Source organism: Sus scrofa, chromosome 6 (genome assembly GCF_000003025.6).
Source record: "Sus scrofa isolate TJ Tabasco breed Duroc chromosome 6, Sscrofa11.1, whole genome shotgun sequence".
NCBI classification, from domain to species: Eukaryota; Metazoa; Chordata; class Mammalia; order Artiodactyla; family Suidae; genus Sus; species Sus scrofa.
The window spans coordinates 54599342-54617037 of NC_010448.4; the positions used below are offsets into that span (position 1 = coordinate 54599342).

The window sequence follows — 17696 nt, forward strand, 5'->3', positions numbered from 1 at the left end:
GGGCAAAAATACATCTCCCGTGAGGCTTTTCAGCTAGAGTAAACGGAGATAGTAGGGCAGGGTCCCCCGATGCCTATCGGGAGTTGTAGTTCTCTGGGTCGCAGGACTCTGGCGTTGCCCACCCTGTCCTCCCGGGCCGCACTTTCCTTTGTGGACGTGGCGAGGGGCGCTGGTGGCCCTCCCGGCTCCCATCCGCCACGCCCCTTGGGGCCGTCAGGAGCGCTCATTGGTCGGAGGGCGGGGCCTCTGAGCTGCAGGAGGCGGGGCCAAGCGGGAGAGCCGCCAAATTGGGCATCTTTTTGGAGAACGCAGCGTGGAGCACGCAGAGTGAAGTGAAGCAGCCTAACTGGGTAAAGGGGGGCGGGGGCGAGGGCGGAGGGCCTGCCAGGGAGGACGGTGAGGGGCCACTTGGGTGGAGGATTGCGGACCAGGCTGAAAGCGATGCCCAGGAGCCTGCATGATTTCTCCCTGGCCACCGCCGCGCCCTGAGCTGTGCGTGGGAAGTGCGCCACGTCTCCCGCCTGAATCCCCCCACTTGCGGCTCTAGGACTTCCTCAGAAGATTCGGCCCCCACAGCTGGCTTTACCTCTGAGAACCCCACCTCCCTTTTCCCCATACCATCCTTTTTTGAGCCCAAACCTTGGCAGCCAGCGACCAACTCTCTGTCCTGTCCTAGGTTGTCCCCACCCCCATCTCCTGTCCCATCTCTGCCAGGCTACTACCCTGACTTGTAGCCTCCACCCCTCCTCAGGAATTGACGATGTGGCGACCGTCACTTCTACTGCTGCTGTTGCTGCTCAGGCGCGGAGCCCACGGGAAGCCGTCCCCTGAAGCCGGCCCTCATGGCCAGGGGAGGGTGCACCAGGCAGCCCCCCTGAGCGAGGCCCCTCATGATGACGCTCACGGGAACTTCCAATATGACCATGAGGCTTTTCTGGGACGAGACGTGGCCAAGGAATTCGACCAACTCAGCCCAGAGGAAAGCCAAGCCCGTCTGGGGTAGGAAAGAGATGGAAGGGGAGGAGGATTCAAGGTTGTAATTTTAAAGACAGCGGTGGGAGGAGGCCTCAGTGAGAAGATATTCTTTGAGCCATGGGGGTATACGGGGGCATCACATTCTTGGCAGAGGAAACTGTAAGTGCAAAGGCCCTGAGGCAGGATTGAACCTGATGTGCCTGATAATGTCTGAGGATCAGTGAGGCCTAAGAGACTGGAAGAGAGAGAAAGGTAACAGGGGGTGGCAGAGAGACAACCAAGGGGTCAGGTCGGAGGGCCTTGGGACCACAGTGAAGATTGAAGTTTTTCTCTGAGTGAGATGAGTGCTCTGAGCAAAAGGAGGATGTGAGCTGCCCTCAGGTTGAACAGACTCCCCCCCAGGTTGCCATGCAGGAAACAGACTACAGGGAGCAAGAAGCAGGGAGCCCAGTGAGAAGGTGACTGCAATGGACCGGGAGGGAGACGAGAGACTAGGGGGACAGAGTCAAGGTGGGCATGGCGGCGGTGGCAGTCTGCTGGCTGGGATATTGTGCATGGATGGGGTCGGGAGAAGGAGGGATGGGGAGGAAGGGCAGTGACAGGCTAACACATTTGGGTCGCATTTACTACAGAGCTGGACACTGTTCTCAGTGCTTTCTGATGCTTAGCTCGTTGAATCCGCACATCCACGCTGTAGGGTAGATTCTATTATTTACCCCCGTTTTCCAGAGGTGGAAGCCGAGGCACAGAGAGGTGAAGTGACTTGCCAGCAGTCACACAGCCAGCAAGAGGAGGAGGCAGGATTTGAACCTAAATATCTGGTTCTAAAGCCCAACCTCTTTAACCACAGCTTCAAACCTTGGGGAGGGAGGGGGTCAGCGACCTGGGCAGGGCCCTCTCAAATTCGACCCTGGAGACTGGGTCTCGGGGGGTGGGGGCTGGAGGAGGGCTTTGTGACAGTGAGAGGAAGGAGAGCTCTATGGAGGGTCTGTTAGCGGTAGGGGGGAAAGACACAGATCAATGGCAGGGCCTTGCTAGTGGAGAGGAAATGGACTGGGAGCCTATAGACGTGGCCTGAGAGAAGGGGCATGAGGTGTGGCCTAGAGGGGCTTGACCTGCGACGTGGAGGTGCACAGGATCAGGCTGGAGCACGGGGAGGAGAGGGTGGAAGCCGAGCCTGCGTTGCTGGGGCTGATGGCTTTAGGGCAAAGCCTGGTAACGGCTGGGAAAGCGGAAAGGGGCGAGTCGAGGTGTATCTCAGGGCTGCAGGGATAAGCGTCTGAAATTGACGCGCGCAGCCAGGTAGGGGGCGGGGCAGGGGCCCCTTGAGGGGTAGGTGGCCTGTAGACGCGCAGAGCCAGGGGGAGGGGCGCAGAGCCAGGGCGAGAGACCGGGAGAGGTCTGGAGCACATGGGGCCGTGGCAGTCGACGTTCAGAGCCAGTCTTGGGACGGGGCACATGCGGGCGAGGGGCACAGTGTGACTCCCCGTCCCCTGCCCCCAACCCCAAATCAAGGGCGAAACGGAGCACGTGCAAGGTTGACGGGTGGGGCCAGAGTGGAGGGCGGGACCTCGGGTTGCCCTAGGCCCCTCCCCCAAGCGGGCGTGGAGTGGACATCAGCGCCAGCCGGAGGCCCTCTGGGTCTGGGAAGGAGAGCACGTTATCACTCCGGGAGCTGAGCCTAGACGGAGGGGGCGGGGCCCCGGGTGGGCGGGGCCAATGATTGACAGGCGCCTTCCCCGCCCGGCGACTCGGGTACCACATTTTCAGCCGTCTGTGGGGGTGGGTCTCGAGAGCCTGGGAGAGGGCGGGGCCCGGGGCGGGGGGGGGGGCCCGAGACTGAGGCGTGCCCGCCCCCGCTCTCGCAGGCGCATTGTGGACCGCATGGACCGCGCCGGGGACGGGGACGGCTGGGTATCGCTGGCCGAGCTCCGCGCATGGATCGCACACACGCAGCAGCGGCACATACGGGACTCAGTGAGCTCGGCCTGGAACACGTACGACACAGACCGAGACGGGCGTGTTGGTTGGGAGGAGCTGCGCAATGCCACCTACGGCCACTATGAGCCTGGTACGTGGCGAGACCGGACTCCTGCTCCCCACACACACCGTGACTGGGACCTTTTTGGCATCTTTATCTTGAGAACCTTAAGCCCGTTAACTAGATCCTTGGTATTTGACCTCTGACCCTTGGCCGGGACCGCTCGCTTCTAGAAAGGACCCCATCACCCTGAAACCCCCCCAGTTCCTGATCTCTGGCTTCTCATTCTGACACCCTTTGGGGAACTTTGGATCCCTGACAGGGACATCTACCTCCCAAGCCCTATCAGCATGACCCTTGACCTCTGACCTCTCATCCCGAGAACTCCAAAGCCACTTACTCTGGCTGACTCTCGATTCTCCCTCCCCTCCACCCCCGTGCCTCAGCCCTCGGCCCCAGCTCTTGTTCTCTCCCTCCTGGACCCTGACCCAAGCCTCCTCCAGCATCCGGTTGCTCATACACCCCCAGAGGGATCTTTCCACCCTCAGAGCTGATGCTGACCTTCCCCTGCCCACTGTCCCTGGCTCCCCAGGGTCCCCACGTGGGAACTCCTCACCCAGCAGCCTCACCCAGCCCTCTGTTTTGCTGCATTTTCTGCCCCAGCTAAATGGATCTTCTGCAGTTTCCCCTGAACTCACCCTGCTCTTCAAACCTCTACACTTCTATGCTCTGCTGTTCCTTGTGTTGAGAATGGCCTTCCTCTGCTCTCTGTCCAGCAAGCTGAGTCAGTATGCTGCACCAGTGCGTGACTTCAGGGCCCAATGGGCCAGTGTCAACTCAGAGTTCATCATTCCTGGCTGCATGACCTGGGGCAAGTGATTTCCTTTCTCTGAGAGCTGTTTTTCTCCTTCATCGAGTGAGGATGAATGAAAGCACTCACTTTGCTCACTCTTTGTGAGAGCTGATTGCAGTTTTGTAGATAAAGAGGTTAACACATCAGGAGGTCCCCCTGTGGCTCAGTGGTTAATGAATCGGACTAGGAACCATGAGGTTGCAGGTTTGATCCCTGGCCTCGCTCAGTGCATTAAGAATCTAGCACTGTCTTGAGCTGTGGTGTAGGTCACAGACGCAGCTTGGATCCCAAGTTGCTTTAGCTGTGGTGTAGGCCAGCAGCTTCGTCTCCAATTCAACCCCTAGCCTGGGAACCTCCATAGGCTGAAGGTGTGGCCCTAAAAAACAAAACAAAACAAAAAAACAAAAAACAAACAAACAAAAAAAAGCTTAGTACATCAGAAGCTCTCACTACAAGGTAGCTACTATTAATTATTATTCATTTGGTGGTGGTTTCCCTGCCCTGTACTCCCTTGAGTTCTTTCCCTTTGGCTTAAATCCCACCTCACAGGAGCCCTCCTCCCCCAGGTGAAGAATTTCACGACGTGGAGGATGCTGAGACCTACAAGAAGATGCTGGCTCGGGATGAGCGGCGTTTCCGGGTGGCTGACCAGGATGGGGACTCCATGGCCACTCGGGAGGAGCTGACGGCCTTCTTGCACCCGGAGGAGTTCCCGCACATGCGGGACATCGTGATCGCTGTGAGTGGGGCCCGAGGAGCCCTGCCGCCCACCTTCTTCCCGGGACCCAGGCGTCTGATGCCAGGGCTAGCCTCGTGGTGCTCACCTTTGGGGCTCCCGTCGCCTGGACCTCCCGCCCTTTCCCCAGGGACCCCAGATTAGTAGGGGGGCAACATCTCCCCTGGCCACCCCCCAAGCTCCCAGGGTGGTATGGCCTCCCCCTTTCTCTGCTCACATCTGGCATCCAGGTACCCAGCCTGCCTTTAGAAAACCATATCCCCCCGAGAGTGCCTTAGGGAGCCCCCATCTTGGCTGAATCCCAGGAAAACCCCAGCCCTCGACATGCGGTGTCCATGCTGAGGCCATTCCTGCTGGCTCCCCATCTTCTAGTCCTTTATAGGTTTTTTGCCAGCTCTGTCTCTATTCTAGAGTGAGAAGATTTTTTTTTTTTCTCTTGCTTCACTTGCAGCATGTGGAAGTTCCCAGGCCAGGGACTGAATCCAAGCTGCAGCTGTGACCTACACCCCAGCTGTGGCCACACAAGATCCTTAAGCCACTGCACCACAGCAGGAACTCAGAATGGGAGAATTTTTTTCTCCTCTCTTTTTTTCCCATTAGACATTAACTTCTAGAACTATTGTAGGTTCATAGCAAAATTGAGCAGAAGGTCCAGAGATTTCCCCTGTACCCCGTTCCTGTACACGCATCCCCCACGGTCAGCATCGCTCACAGGGGTTGCTGTACATGTCTTAGAGCAACAGGGGGACTGCACCTGTGTTACAGGCAATGGACCCACTGATGCATCATTATCACCCAAAGCCCATAGTTAACATTGGGGTTCACTCTTACAGAAGGACTTAGACCACCTCTACCATGCCTAACTTTCCACAAATTATTACTGTTATTATTATTATTATTATTATTATTATTATTATTTTCTAGGGCTGCATTTGCAGCATATGGAGGTTCCCAGGCTAGGGGTCGAATCAGAGCTACAGCTGCTGGCCAGCATCACAGCCACAGCAACACAGGATTCTAGCCGCATCTGCGACCTATGCTCATGGCAACGCCAAATCCTTAACCCACTGAGCAAGGCCAGGGATCGAACCTGCGTCCTCATGGATAGAAGTCAGATTTGTTCACCACTGAGCCATGATGGGAAGTCCAGTAACCCCTCTCTTATGTCTCCATTGCCAGAGCTTCTTTGAGAGTCCATGGCAAGCCTATTAGGATCCAGAGTTCTGAGGCCAGGAGACCTGCGTTCAAATCCCAGCCCTGCAGCTTCCTGGCTGTGTGTCCTTGGGCAAGTTACTTAACCTCTCTGGATCTGTAATTCTTCATCTGTAAAAACAGTGGTACTGATGGCGATCGCTACATCGAGGGTGGTTATAGGTTTTAGATGAATTAATACATTTAAAACTGTTCCCATGGTGGCTCAGCAGTGAACAAATCTGACTAGAATCCTTGAAGACACAGGTTCAATCCCTGGCCTTGCTCAGTGGGTTAAGGATCTGGCGTTGCCGTGAGCTGTGGTGTAGGTCGCAGGTGCAGCTTGGATCCTGTGTTGCTGTGGTGTAGGTGGGTAGCTGTAGCTCTGATGCAATCCTTAGCCTGGGAAACTCCATATGCCGCGGGTGTGGCCCTAAAAAAAGCAAAAAAGAAAAAAGTACTAAGAACCCGAAACTACTGGAGTTCTCGTTGTGGTGCAGTGGTTAACGAATCCAACTAGGAACCATGAGGTTGTGGGTTCCATTCCTGGCTTTGCTCAGTGGGTTAAGGATTGCAGATGCGGCTCGGATCTGGCATTGCTGTGGCTGTGGTGTAGGCTGGTAGCTACAGCTCCGATTGGACCCCTAACCTGGGAACTTCCATATGCCGCGGGGAAGCGGCCCTAGAAAAGGCAAAAAGACAAAAAACAAAAAACAAAAAAACCCGAAACTATCCATGAAGACGAGGTTTGATCCCTGGCTTCGCTCAGTGGGTTAAGGATCCAGCATTGCCTCAAGCTACAGCATAGGTCATGGACGTGGTTCAGATCTGGCATTGCTGTGGCTGTGGCTGTGGTTGGCTGTGGCTCTGGTTGGCTCGATTTGTATCCTAGCCTGGGAACTTCCATGTGCCACATCTGTGGCCCTAAAAAAATAAAGAAAAGATCCCCCCGGAACACCATGCTGATTGCTAAAAGCATCAGGGTCCAGCCTCTGCTGCTGAATGAAAAGAGGCTTCTGCCCTGGGACAGGGTCGCTGGAAGGTTGTCAGGGACCAGCCTGTGCATCATGGGAAACCTGGGTGGCCTGGCCCCCACCCACCGAGGACCCAGGGAAGCCTCCCAATTTCCTACATGCCCCCCAGGGAGTGGGATGCCCAGCTGCTCTACTGCCAGCCCAGAGCCACCTAGAGTGAGATTCCCAGAGGGAGGAGCCTAGGGATCCAGCCCCCTCAGGAGTCCTGACGTCACTTTGTTCCCAGGAGACCCTGGAGGATCTGGACAAGAACAAAGACGGCTACGTACAGGTGGAGGAGTACATTGGTGAGTGGGCCCCGGGTTCCTCCCCAGGATGCCTGCCCTCTCCCTGGCCTGTGTGGCGGCTGATGTGTATCAGCCATTAGAGCAAAGGCCCTCTGAAGTGCGGGCAGGGCGCCTGCCTGGGTCCGTTCAGCCAGCAAACATTTACTGAGCAGGTGCCTCTGCTGGGCCCAGCAAATCTTTATCAAACCCCTACCACATGCCAGGCCCTGGAGACATTGCTCAAGTCCCTTTCATGTGCCAGACAGAAAAAGCATTTATCGAACACCTACGGTGTGCCAGGGCCAGGGAACGTTTATTGAGCACCTACTGTATGTGGATGGTTGAGGAGAGAGCAGAGTCTCAAGGCCTAGGTCCCCTCCTGGGAGGGTCTGGAATTTCTACAGAATCGGGGTTCTGGTGCTGTGTTTGGTTGGGGTAGAACTTCAAGGAAATTGTCTTGAACCTGCCTGCATTTGCACAGCACACAGGGCGTCTCCTGTTATTCGGGATCTGGGGGCACCCTTGAGACACCCCCAGATTTCCCCCTTGGTCTGGCCTCTGTCCTTGTCCTCAGGGGGCGAAGAATTTGGTTGAAGAGAAGGCTCTTAATGGAAGTTTTTGGCATGTGAAAGCACTTCTCTGCAGAATGCTTTCGTGGAACAAACCCGCAAGCAAGACATTTTTAAGTGTCCTTTACTTTTTTATATCTTGGGGGAAGACAGAAATCTCTCTCATCTCTCTCTCTCTTTTTCGTAAGAAAGCATGGAGCACCACAGTTGAATAAGAGCAGTAGCTGATAAACACAGTCTCTTCCCACGGGCTAGACCCAGTTCTAAGTGGTTAACATCCTATAAATGCATTTCCTCCTCACAGCCACCCTGAGATGGGTATTATTAGCCCATTTGACAGATGAGGAAGCTGAGGCCCAGAGGGATAGATAGATACTTGCCTGAAGTGGAGCAGGATTTGTGTCCGGGCAGGCTGACCCCAGGGTCCCACGCTGACACCCAGGCTGCTGCCCTGCCTTCCCTGTGGGGGCTCTGGGGACATAGATGTGGGCAGGACACCAGGGTCCTCCCCCCACATTAATGTCATCACTGCTGAATGGTACAAGGAAGGCCACGGCGCAGTACTGACAGGGCGCCATGGGCCGTGACCTGGACTGGGGGGTGGGTGTCAGAGGAGGCGGGCAAGGTGGTGCTCCTGGGACAGGACCAGAGCCAGCCTGCCTGCCCCCACCTGCCACCCCCAACCCTGTGACCAGGAACAAGCCCCTCACCCTCTCCGAGCCTCAGTTTCCTCATCTGTAAATGGGGATAATAGAGCGCCCACCAGGCAAGACCATGTATGGTCAATCCATTGCCCATCAGTGGGTGCATGGCTAAGTATCGAAAGGGGATCCGTCTGGAGTTACCGTCGTGGTGCAGTGGTTAACGAATCTGACTAGGAACCATGAGGTTACGGGTTCGATCCCTGGCCTTGCTCAGTGGGTTAAGGATCCGCGTTGCCGTGAGCTGTGGTGTATGTAGGTTTCGGACTCGGCTCGGATCCTGCGTTGCTGTGGCTCTAGTGTAGGCCGGTGGCTACGGCTCTGATTCGACCCCTAACCTGGGAACCTCCATATTCCATGAGAGCGGCCCAAGAAATGGCAGAAAAAAAAAAAAAAAAAAAAAAAAAAGACAAAAGGGTGTCTGTCCGGAGTTCCCATCGTGGCTCACCAGAAACGAATCCAACTAGGAACCATGAGGTTGCAGATTCAATCTCTGGCCTCGCTCACTGGGTTAAGGACCCGGCGTTGCCATGAGCTATGGTGTAGGTCGCAGACGTGGCTGGGATCTGGTATCGCTGTGGCTGTGGTGGAGGCCACATGTGGTGGAGGCCAATGGCTACAGCTCCGATTCGACCCCTAGCCTGGGAACCTCCATATGCCGTGGGTGTGGCCCTAAAAAGACAAAAAAATAGATTGCAGGTGGGGGGGTTCCCGTTGTGACTCAGCAGTAACAGCTCAACTGGTATCCACGATCTGGCGTGGCTGTGGCTGTGGCTGGCAGCGATAGTTCTGATTGGATGCCTAGCCAGGGAACGTCCATATGCCACGGGTGTGGCCCTAAAAAGCAAAAAAAAAAAAAAAAAAAAAGGGCAATCTCTTGACTGTTCTGGGCCCCCCCTTACTGCCCCCAGGAGAGGCAGGCATTCTGTCCTAATTATGGTGGCTTTGTCTCATATAAAAAGACTTGTCATAGTGTCTTCCCAATCTATCTGCAGGCCTCTAGAGTGAAGAGGTTTGCAAATATTTAGCTGAAATCTTGAGGGTTGTTCTGAGTGTGGTGAGCTATTCATAGCGAAGCTTTAAGGAGTTCCCTGGTGGCCCAGCAGTTAAGGATCCTGTGTTGTCCCTGCTGTGGCAATGGGTTCAGTCCCTGGCCTGGGAATTTCTGCAGGCCACAAGTGTGGCCAAACAAACACCCCCTGCACCGGCCCCAAAACCCAAAGTGTAGCTTTAGAGGCTCTCTTGTTATTTGGCCGGAAAAATCTTCATTCATCCTATGACCTGAAAACTGTGTTCGCCTCTTGGTGGGTGTCGAGCCAAAAGACAGAGAGACAGGAGTTCCCGTTGTGGCGCAGCAGAAACAAATTCGAGTAGGAACCATGAGGTTGCAGATTCGATCCTTAGCTCAGTGGGCTAAGGATCTGGCATTGCCGTGAGCTGGGGTCGCAGACATGGCTTGTAGATGCTGACCCTCCCCACTCCAATTGGCTAAAGCTTGCCTCTGTTGACCTCTGTCCTCTGCCCCGGTTCTAAGCTGACTTCTCCTCTGGCCAAGTCCCTTCATGAATATGCATGTCCCTTTAGCTTTAAACTTCCCCAATTCTGCCTTTTGGGGAAAGATCCCTGGTGTTCTTACTTGCTGCAAGCAATAAAATACTTCCTTCTGTCAATTCTTTTTTTTTTTTTTTTTTTTTTTTTTTTAAGGGCCGCACTCTCGGCATATAGAGGTTCCCAGGCTAGGGGTCCAATTGGAGCTACAGCTGCCGGCCTAGGGCCACAGCCACAGCCACAGCAACACTGGATCTGAGGCACATCTGCAACCTACACCACCGCTCACGGCAACGCCAGATCCCCGACACACTGAGCGAGGCCAGGGATCGACCCCACATCCTCATGGATACTAGTCAGATTCGTTTCCTCTGCGCCACAATGGGAACTCTGTTTTATTTCTGATCTAGGGTTTCTTCGCTGCTTCTCCTTGTTCCTCCCTCCCCTCCCTTCCCTGAAAATCGTTAACTCCTGAGCTCTGTTCAAGGACAAGCATTGCTGCCAGGCTTAGATCACAAAATGGCTTCTCTTATGTCAAGAAAGTCATTCCTCAAAAAAAAAAAAAAAAAAAAAAAGTTCCCTGGTGGCCTAGCAGTTAAGGATCTGGCATTGGCATTGTCACTGCTATGGTTTGGGTCATTGCTGTGGGACAGGTTCCATCCCTTCTGTATGCCAAGGGCACAGCCAAAAAAAAAAAAGGCCATTCCTGGTTCCCTTTCTTGGGGACCCCCTACCCTGTCTGCTTACAATCCCTCCTTCCCGTGGACACCTACTGTGTGTCAGCACAGCCCATGAGGGTCGCACTGTTTCAGGCGTGTCTGAGTCAAAGTGCTGGTTGATTCAGTCCATCCAAGGTCAATGAGTCAACGAAGTCAGTTTCACGTGCAGAATAACCTACGTCGGGTTTTGTCATTAAAGCCCATTTAAACAGGAAACTGAGGCAAACAGAAAGTGAGGTGGGTGGCCCGAGGTCCTGGGGTTAGGGAGTGTCAGCGCCAGGCTGCGAAGCCCCGGAAACTGCCCCTGATGTCCCCCCTGCTCGCTGTCACCCCCCCCCCAGCGGATCTGTACTCCCCGGAGCCTGGGGAGGAGGAGCCGGCCTGGGTGCAGACGGAGCGGGAGCAGTTCCGGGACTTCCGGGATCTGAACAAGGACGGGAAGCTGGACGGCAGTGAGGTCGGCCACTGGGTGCTGCCTCCCGCCCAGGACCAGCCGCTGGTGGAAGCCAACCACTTGCTGCACGAGAGTGACACGGACAAGGTGTGCGGACGGGCCCTTGGGGCGCTGGGGGTGATGCCGGCCCCGGGTGCAGAAGTGACCACAGCCTGCGCCGGGGGGCTTGGGGTGTCCGTGTTTGGCTAGAGAAAAAAGGGACAGAGATTGCACTGGCGGGGGGGGGAAAGGGGGAACAGAGACCCAGACGGAGGGGGCCGGGGACCCGGCAAGGGAGACAGAGACCCAGAGGGAGGGGTTGGGGACCCAGAGAGAAGGAACAGGGACCCTTAGGTTCAGGGAGGGCTCCCCCAGGCAGGCTCCCTTGTTGTCCTGACCTCTGACCCTTCCAGGACGGGCGTCTGAGCAAGGCCGAGATCCTGGGCAACTGGAACATGTTTGTGGGCAGCCAGGCCACCAACTACGGCGAGGACTTGACACGTCACCACGATGAGCTCTGAGCCCCAGGGCACCTGCTGCAGCCGCCTTGTCCCATGGGCTGAGCCAGGGAGGGGCCCCCAAGGCCAGGCCCCTTCCCGTGGATGGAGACCCAGCCTGCGGCATCCCCCTGCCCCTGGGCTCTGGTGGACCCACCGAGTCAGCCTCTCTCCCTGAGACACCACAGCCCCTCGCAGCTCCCCCAGGGGTCACCCACTTCTCACTGGCAGAGTCTCCCAGCCCAGACCAAGGCCCCCATGCCAAGCTCTGCCTCCAAGAATCTCCACGAAGCCCCAGTTTAAAATCTGAGCCTGACCCCACGCAGACGAGAAGCACTGGCTGGGGGCCCTGAACTGGCCCTGTCCCCAGCCCTTGCACAAAGGACACCTCCTCCGCCAGGGAGGCAATAAAATCCGGTGCTGGGGCCTCATCTGTGTGTCTCTCTGAGGGGTGACAGGGGCCTTGGGGACTTCGACGGGGAGAGGAAGGTGCTGGGAGTTGGGGAGACCTGTGAGCTGAAGGAGGAGACGGGCATTTGCCCAGGGGGCTCTGGGCGCTGCGCAGGGTTTGAGGTCGTTCCTGGAGACAAAAAATAAAACCATCAGGCAGAAGCCCTAAATAGATATTTCTCCAAAGAAGACATCCAGATGGCCCGTAGGCACAGGAAAAAATGTTCAACATCACTAGTTATTAGAGAAAAGCGATCAAAACCGCAGTCAGCACCACCTCACACCACCGGCCAGAACATTAAAAAGTCGTTAAAAAGTCCACAAATACAGAGTTCCCATCGTGGCTCAGTGGAAACAGATCTGACTAGTATCCATGAGGACTCGGGTTTGATCCCTGGCCTCGCTCAGTGGGTTAGGGATCTGGTGTGGCCATGAGCTGTGGTGTAGGTCACCGATGCAGCTCGGATCCCACATTGCTGTGGCTGTGGTGTAGGCCAGTGGCTACAGCTCTGATTCGACCCCTAGCCTGGGAACCTCCATATGCCACAGATGCGGCCTTAAAAGACAAATAAATAGACACACACAAAAAAAGAGGGATTTCCCATTGTGGCTCAGTGATGAACAAACCCAATTAGTATCCATGAGACGTGGGTTTGATTCCTGGCTTTGCTCAGTGGGTTAGGGATCCGGTGTGGTCATGAGGGGTGGTGTGGATCACAGATACGGCTCAGATCTGGCCTCGCTGTGGCTGTGGTGTAGGCTGGCAGCTGCAGCAGCTCTGATTCAATCCGCAGCCTGGGAACTTCCAGATGCTGCGGGTGCAGTCCTAAAAAGACGGCAAACAAAACAGAAACAGACTCAAAAAAAAGGAAACAGAGTCACAAACACAGAAAACAAGCCTATGGTTACCAAAGGGGAAAGGTGAGAGAGAAATTAGGAGTTTGGGCTTAGCAGATACACACTACCGTATATAGAAGAGAGAAACAGCAAGATCCCACTGCACAGCACAGGGAACGATATTCGGTATCTTATGATAACATGTAATGGAAAATAATCTGAAAAAGAATATAGCTTTGATATGTCACAGGTGTGGCACTAAAAAAAAAAAAAAGCAAAAGAAAGGTGTGTATTCTATTCCATCACAACTTAACCCCTAAAGGGATGTTGCTTATAAGCTGAGTTATACACAATGGCCCATCTCCGGGCACCTGCCTTCCAGGTAATGGGCATTAAGCTAAAATACCTGAGTTTAGCCAAAGCTCCCAACCAGATCCACCTGTGAAGAGCTGCAGGTGGGAGAAAGGCTCACCTCCACCCCCAGCCTGGCGGGAACCAGGACGTCACCTCCTTCTGCCCCGCCCCTTAGTATAAAAGAAGCCTGGCTTCTCACTGGGGAGGGTGGTACGCAAGTCCATCCTCTTTCGAAATGACACCAATGTGCCTTGTCCCACCAATAATATCGGCCTGTCCTGGGGCGAGCAGTCCCGATTTTGCTGAAGCCAGCCAGAAGCCTCGCCCTCATTGGGGATTTTCAATTAAGGTTCGAAGGCCGGGATTATGATGTCTGGAGGCTCTTCCCTTTGAAGTGGCATCGGCCACCCCAGCACCTGGCAGCTAGAGCAAGACATTCATGTGGGAGCCGATGGGCATCTGCAGTAGGGTAAGTCACTCCGATGTGTTCAGCCGGACACTTTTCCTTCTGTGGGGGGCTTTTTTCCTCCAGAATAAGCCAGTTTGGAGTCGGGTGCCCTGTTGGAGAGTGGAAATAATTGCTGGACTTTTTCCCTCTGATTCATGAGCTGGTTCATTTGTTTCTCGTCGGATGCTGGCATTTTCGTGTGCTGTTGGTGTTTTGTCTGTCTTGCATTTCTACCTTTGAAAACTGGGGAGTGGAGTTCCTGCTGTGGCGCAGTGGGATCAGCAGGACCTGCAGCATAGGTTCGATTCCCCGGCACCGTGGGTTAAAGGATCGTTGTTGCCGAAGCCGCAGTGTAGATTGCAACTGTGACTTGCATCTGATCCCTGGCCTGGGTACTCCTTGTGCTGTGGGTCAGCCAAAAAAATACTTCCTCCCCAAAAAAAACAAAACCAAAACAACACAAAAAAGGGAATATTGTCAACTATCCCTAAAGAAAGTGCTCTTGGGCGCATTTTTGGTTTTAGGCTTCGTTTGTGTGGGTGTGAGTGCTATTGTTAGTGCCACAGGTGTGGTACATGGAAGTTCCCAGGCTAGGGGTCACATTGGAGCTACAGCTGCCGGCCTACACCACAGCCACAGCAATGCTGGATCCTTAACCCATAAAACATGGATCTTCATGGATACTAGTTGGGTTCATTACCGCTGAGCCACAGTGGGAACTCCTCGGGCACAGTTTGGATAAGTGATCTGATTATAGCTATGAACCCTTGCCTGAAGGGAAGCTATTTTATCATAACCATGTGTGGCTACAGTCCCTGTTGGGATCTATGCAAGGGGGTTAGGCAGGGTGACTCTGGGACCCTGCGTACCACGTCCCCCACCCTTGCTGTGTTAATTCCATCCCCTGCAGGCTGCTCTCTCAGGAGTCACGTTATGTGGGGGTTGAGTTGATGGTTCTTGAGATGTGAAAACCCAGGAGCAAACCTGAGGGTTTATTTAGGGTTTTCTGTTTGTTGCTTGGGTTCTTCGTTTTGCATTGTTTTGGTACCATTCCTTAATTTACAGACTAATTTCAAATTGTGGAAAGGGCCACACACAGACACACACAGAACACCTGAGCGTTTTTGTCTGAAAGCAGGACATTTCAAGGGAGAAGAGAAAGGCTCCACTTGGTCCTTCAAATCACCAAGAGTGGAGAGTTCTCTGATAGCCTAGAGGGTTGAGGATCCTGCGTTCTCACCGCTGTGGCTCTGATTGTGGCTATGCCGTGTAGGTTCAGTCCCTAGCCCAGGAATTCCCGCATACTGCCTATGTGGCAAAAAAGAAAAAAACAAAACCAAAACCAAAAAACCAAAAACCAAGAGAGAACCTGAAATAAACATTGCAACTCTCATTAAAAAAAAAAAAAAAAATCACTAAAAGTGGAGTTTCAACAGTGGCACAACGGGATAACTGGCTTTTTGGAAGCGTTGGGATGCAGGTTGGATCCCCAGCCTGGCACAATGGGTTAGGGAGCTGATGTTGCCACAGCTATGGCTTAGGTTGAGACTGTGGCTCAGAGCTGGTCCCTGACCCCGGAACTCCATATGCTGTGGGGTGGGGGGAAAAAAAATCCCCCAAAGCCCCATTCCAGAATTCAGCCCGGTTGGTGGATGCCAAGGCCAAAGGCATCTTTTTGCTGGTTAGAGATGCTCAATTGCTCTTTATGGTTTCGTGGTGGCTTCTGAATGGCTCTGTGGCTCTTGTGTGGAAGAACACGGAAGAGTGACAAAATTGTCCATGCGACCGCAGTTGTGCTCTTACGTCAGAGTGGGGAAATGTCAGATGGTTGTCATCTTTGTGGAAGAGAAACCCAAGGGAAATCTGTCACACAGGGAGTTCCTGTTGTGGTGCAACGGGATCAGAGGCATCTCTGCAGCCAGCGCCAGGACGCAGGTTCCATCCCCAGCCCAGCACAGCAGGTTAGAGGATCTGCCACTTGGGCAGGGGCAGTGTAGGTCGCAGTTGCAGTTGGGATCTGATCGGTGGTCCAGGAACGGTCTATGCTGAAGGGTGGCCAAAAAACCCCCCAAAACATGGTCATATAGAAAGAAAAGAATGGGGGTGAGGGGGACTCAACACAAAGGAACCTTCTCCACCACGGACTGGCAAACAGACTTTACTCAAATGCCTGGAGCTGGCGTGGCTGTGCCTGTGATATAGGCCGGCAGCTGTAGCTCCGATTGGACCCCTAGCCTGGGAACCTCTGTATGCCGCGGGTGCAGCCCTAAAGACAAAAAAATAAAAATAAAATAAATAAAAGGAATACGGCTAAAATATGTCGAGAGGTTAATTTAACTTCGGATAAGGCCTTGACAGTAGTAGTTTTGTTTCATCCAGAGATTATAATTGTTATCTGTGAGAGAGTTGGAATTTTAATTGAAGTATGACTGGAGGCTTTTAATTATGATGGCATACCGCCTCCTAGTGGATGAAGGCAAACTGGTTTAGGAAGGAGTAGAGCAAATTTGTAGCCTTCTGGGGAAGTGCACGTTTGAAAAAAATTTTTTCTGCAATAAAAATACTATAAACAGCAATAAACTATTTGAGCAGAAAAATTTATGATGACAAGCTGTCTGGCACGTGATCACGCTTAGTGCTTCTCCCCGCGAGTTTTTTTAAAAATAATCTTTTGCTCATTTTATTTTATTTTATAGATTTGCTTTTTAGGGCCACATCCTCAGCATATGGACATTCCCAGGCTAGGGGTCTAATCAGAGCTGTAGCCTTTGGCCTACACCACAGCCACAGCAAGGCGGAATCTGAGCTGTGTCTACCACCTACACCTCAGCTCACAGCAATGCCCGATCCTTAACCCACTGAGCAAGACCAGGGATCGAACCCACAACCTCATGGTTCCAAGTCAGATTCATTTTGGCTGCACCACGATGGGAACTCCTGCACATTTTAATTCCTGCCACGAGTTCCCGTGGGTTAAGGATCATGGCGTTGACGTGAGCTGTGGCATAGGTCACAGATGCAGCTCAGATCCTGTGTTGCTGTGGCTGTGGTGTAGGCTGGCGGCTACATCTCCGATTACACTCCTAGCCTGGGAACCTCCATGTGCTGAGATAGTGGCCCTAAAAAAGGCAGAAAGCCAAAAAAAAAAAAAAAAAAAAAAAAAAAAAAAAAAAAAAAGACTACAATAAAAGAAAATAGTAGTTCCTGTCATGGTTCAGTGATTAACGAATCTGACTAGGAACCATGAGGTTGCAGGTTCGATCCCTGGCCTTGCTCAGTGGGTTAAGGATCTGGCGTTGCTATGGCTGTGGTGTAAGCTGGCGGCTACAGCTCTGATTAGACCTCTAGCCCGGGAACCTTCATGTGCCATGGGAGCGGCCCTAGAAAAAGCAAAAAAAAAAAGGAAAAAGAAAAATAAATAATAAAGTTTAAATTCAGATAAAGTCCACTCTTCTTGGTGTAGAGGTTTATGAATTTTGACAAATCAGAGTCATGCAACCCCCCCCACAAAATACAGAATAAGGTCCTACTATATAACAGAGAAAACTATATTCAGTATTCTGTGATCAACCATGATGGAAAAGAATATGAGAAAAATACAGATATATAACTGAATCACTTTGCTGTACAGCAGAAATTAACACAACATTGTAGGAGTCCCCTTTGCTGTGGGTTAAGGATGTGACAGTCACCGCAGTGGCTCAGGTTGCTATGGTGCCAAGGGTTTGATCCCTGGCCTGGGAACTTCCACCTGCTGCGGGTGTGGCCGAAAAATAAATAAAACACAACATTGTAAATCAACTATACTTCAATAAACTTAAAAAAATTACAAGCGTTCCCATTGTGGCACAGCAGAAACAAATCCAACTAGGAACCATGAGGTTGCGGGTTTGATCCCTGGCCTCGATCATTGCGTTGGAGATCAGGTGTTGCCGTGAGCTGTGGTGTGGGTTGCAGGAGCGGCTCAGATCCCACATTGCTGTGGCTGTGGTGTAGGCCAGTGGCTACAGCTCCAAATCAACCCCTAGCCTGAGAACCTCCGTGTGCTGTGGGTGTAGCCCTAAAAAGCAATAAATAAATAACAATCTCAAGAAGTATTTACAG

General features: G+C 53.2%; 1 protein-coding gene across 2 annotated transcripts; it reads left to right on the forward strand.

The window, feature by feature from the left end:
* On the forward strand, positions 6 to 11934 carry RCN3 (reticulocalbin 3). Of its 2 annotated transcripts, none has more exons than XM_003127328.5 (7): positions 6 to 350; positions 752 to 999; positions 2844 to 3046; positions 4376 to 4548; positions 6997 to 7057; positions 10915 to 11114; positions 11420 to 11934. In XM_003127328.5, exons 2-7 carry the CDS (start codon positions 761 to 763, stop codon positions 11525 to 11527), a joined length of 984 nt encoding a protein of 327 aa, XP_003127376.1. In that variant the 5' UTR covers positions 6 to 350; positions 752 to 760; the 3' UTR covers positions 11528 to 11934. The 2 variants fall into 2 exon arrangements, with proteins under 2 accessions (XP_003127376.1, XP_013854105.1); XM_013998651.2 differs by lacking the exon at positions 6 to 350 and adding an exon at positions 380 to 492.

What these genes read in the sequence shown, in the direction of transcription:
- RCN3 (XM_003127328.5), top strand. Translation starts at nt 761, where the DNA reads ATGTGGCGACCGTCACTTCTACTGCTGCTGTTGCTGCTCAGGCGCGGA. An exon ending in TGCGGGACATCGTGATCGCT is followed by an intron (nt 4,549 to 6,996) that starts GTGAGTGGGGCC and finishes CTTTGTTCCCAG; the next exon opens with GAGACCCTGGAGGATCTGGA. An exon ending in ACGAGAGTGACACGGACAAG is followed by an intron (nt 11,115 to 11,419) that starts GTGTGCGGACGG and finishes TGACCCTTCCAG; the next exon opens with GACGGGCGTCTGAGCAAGGC.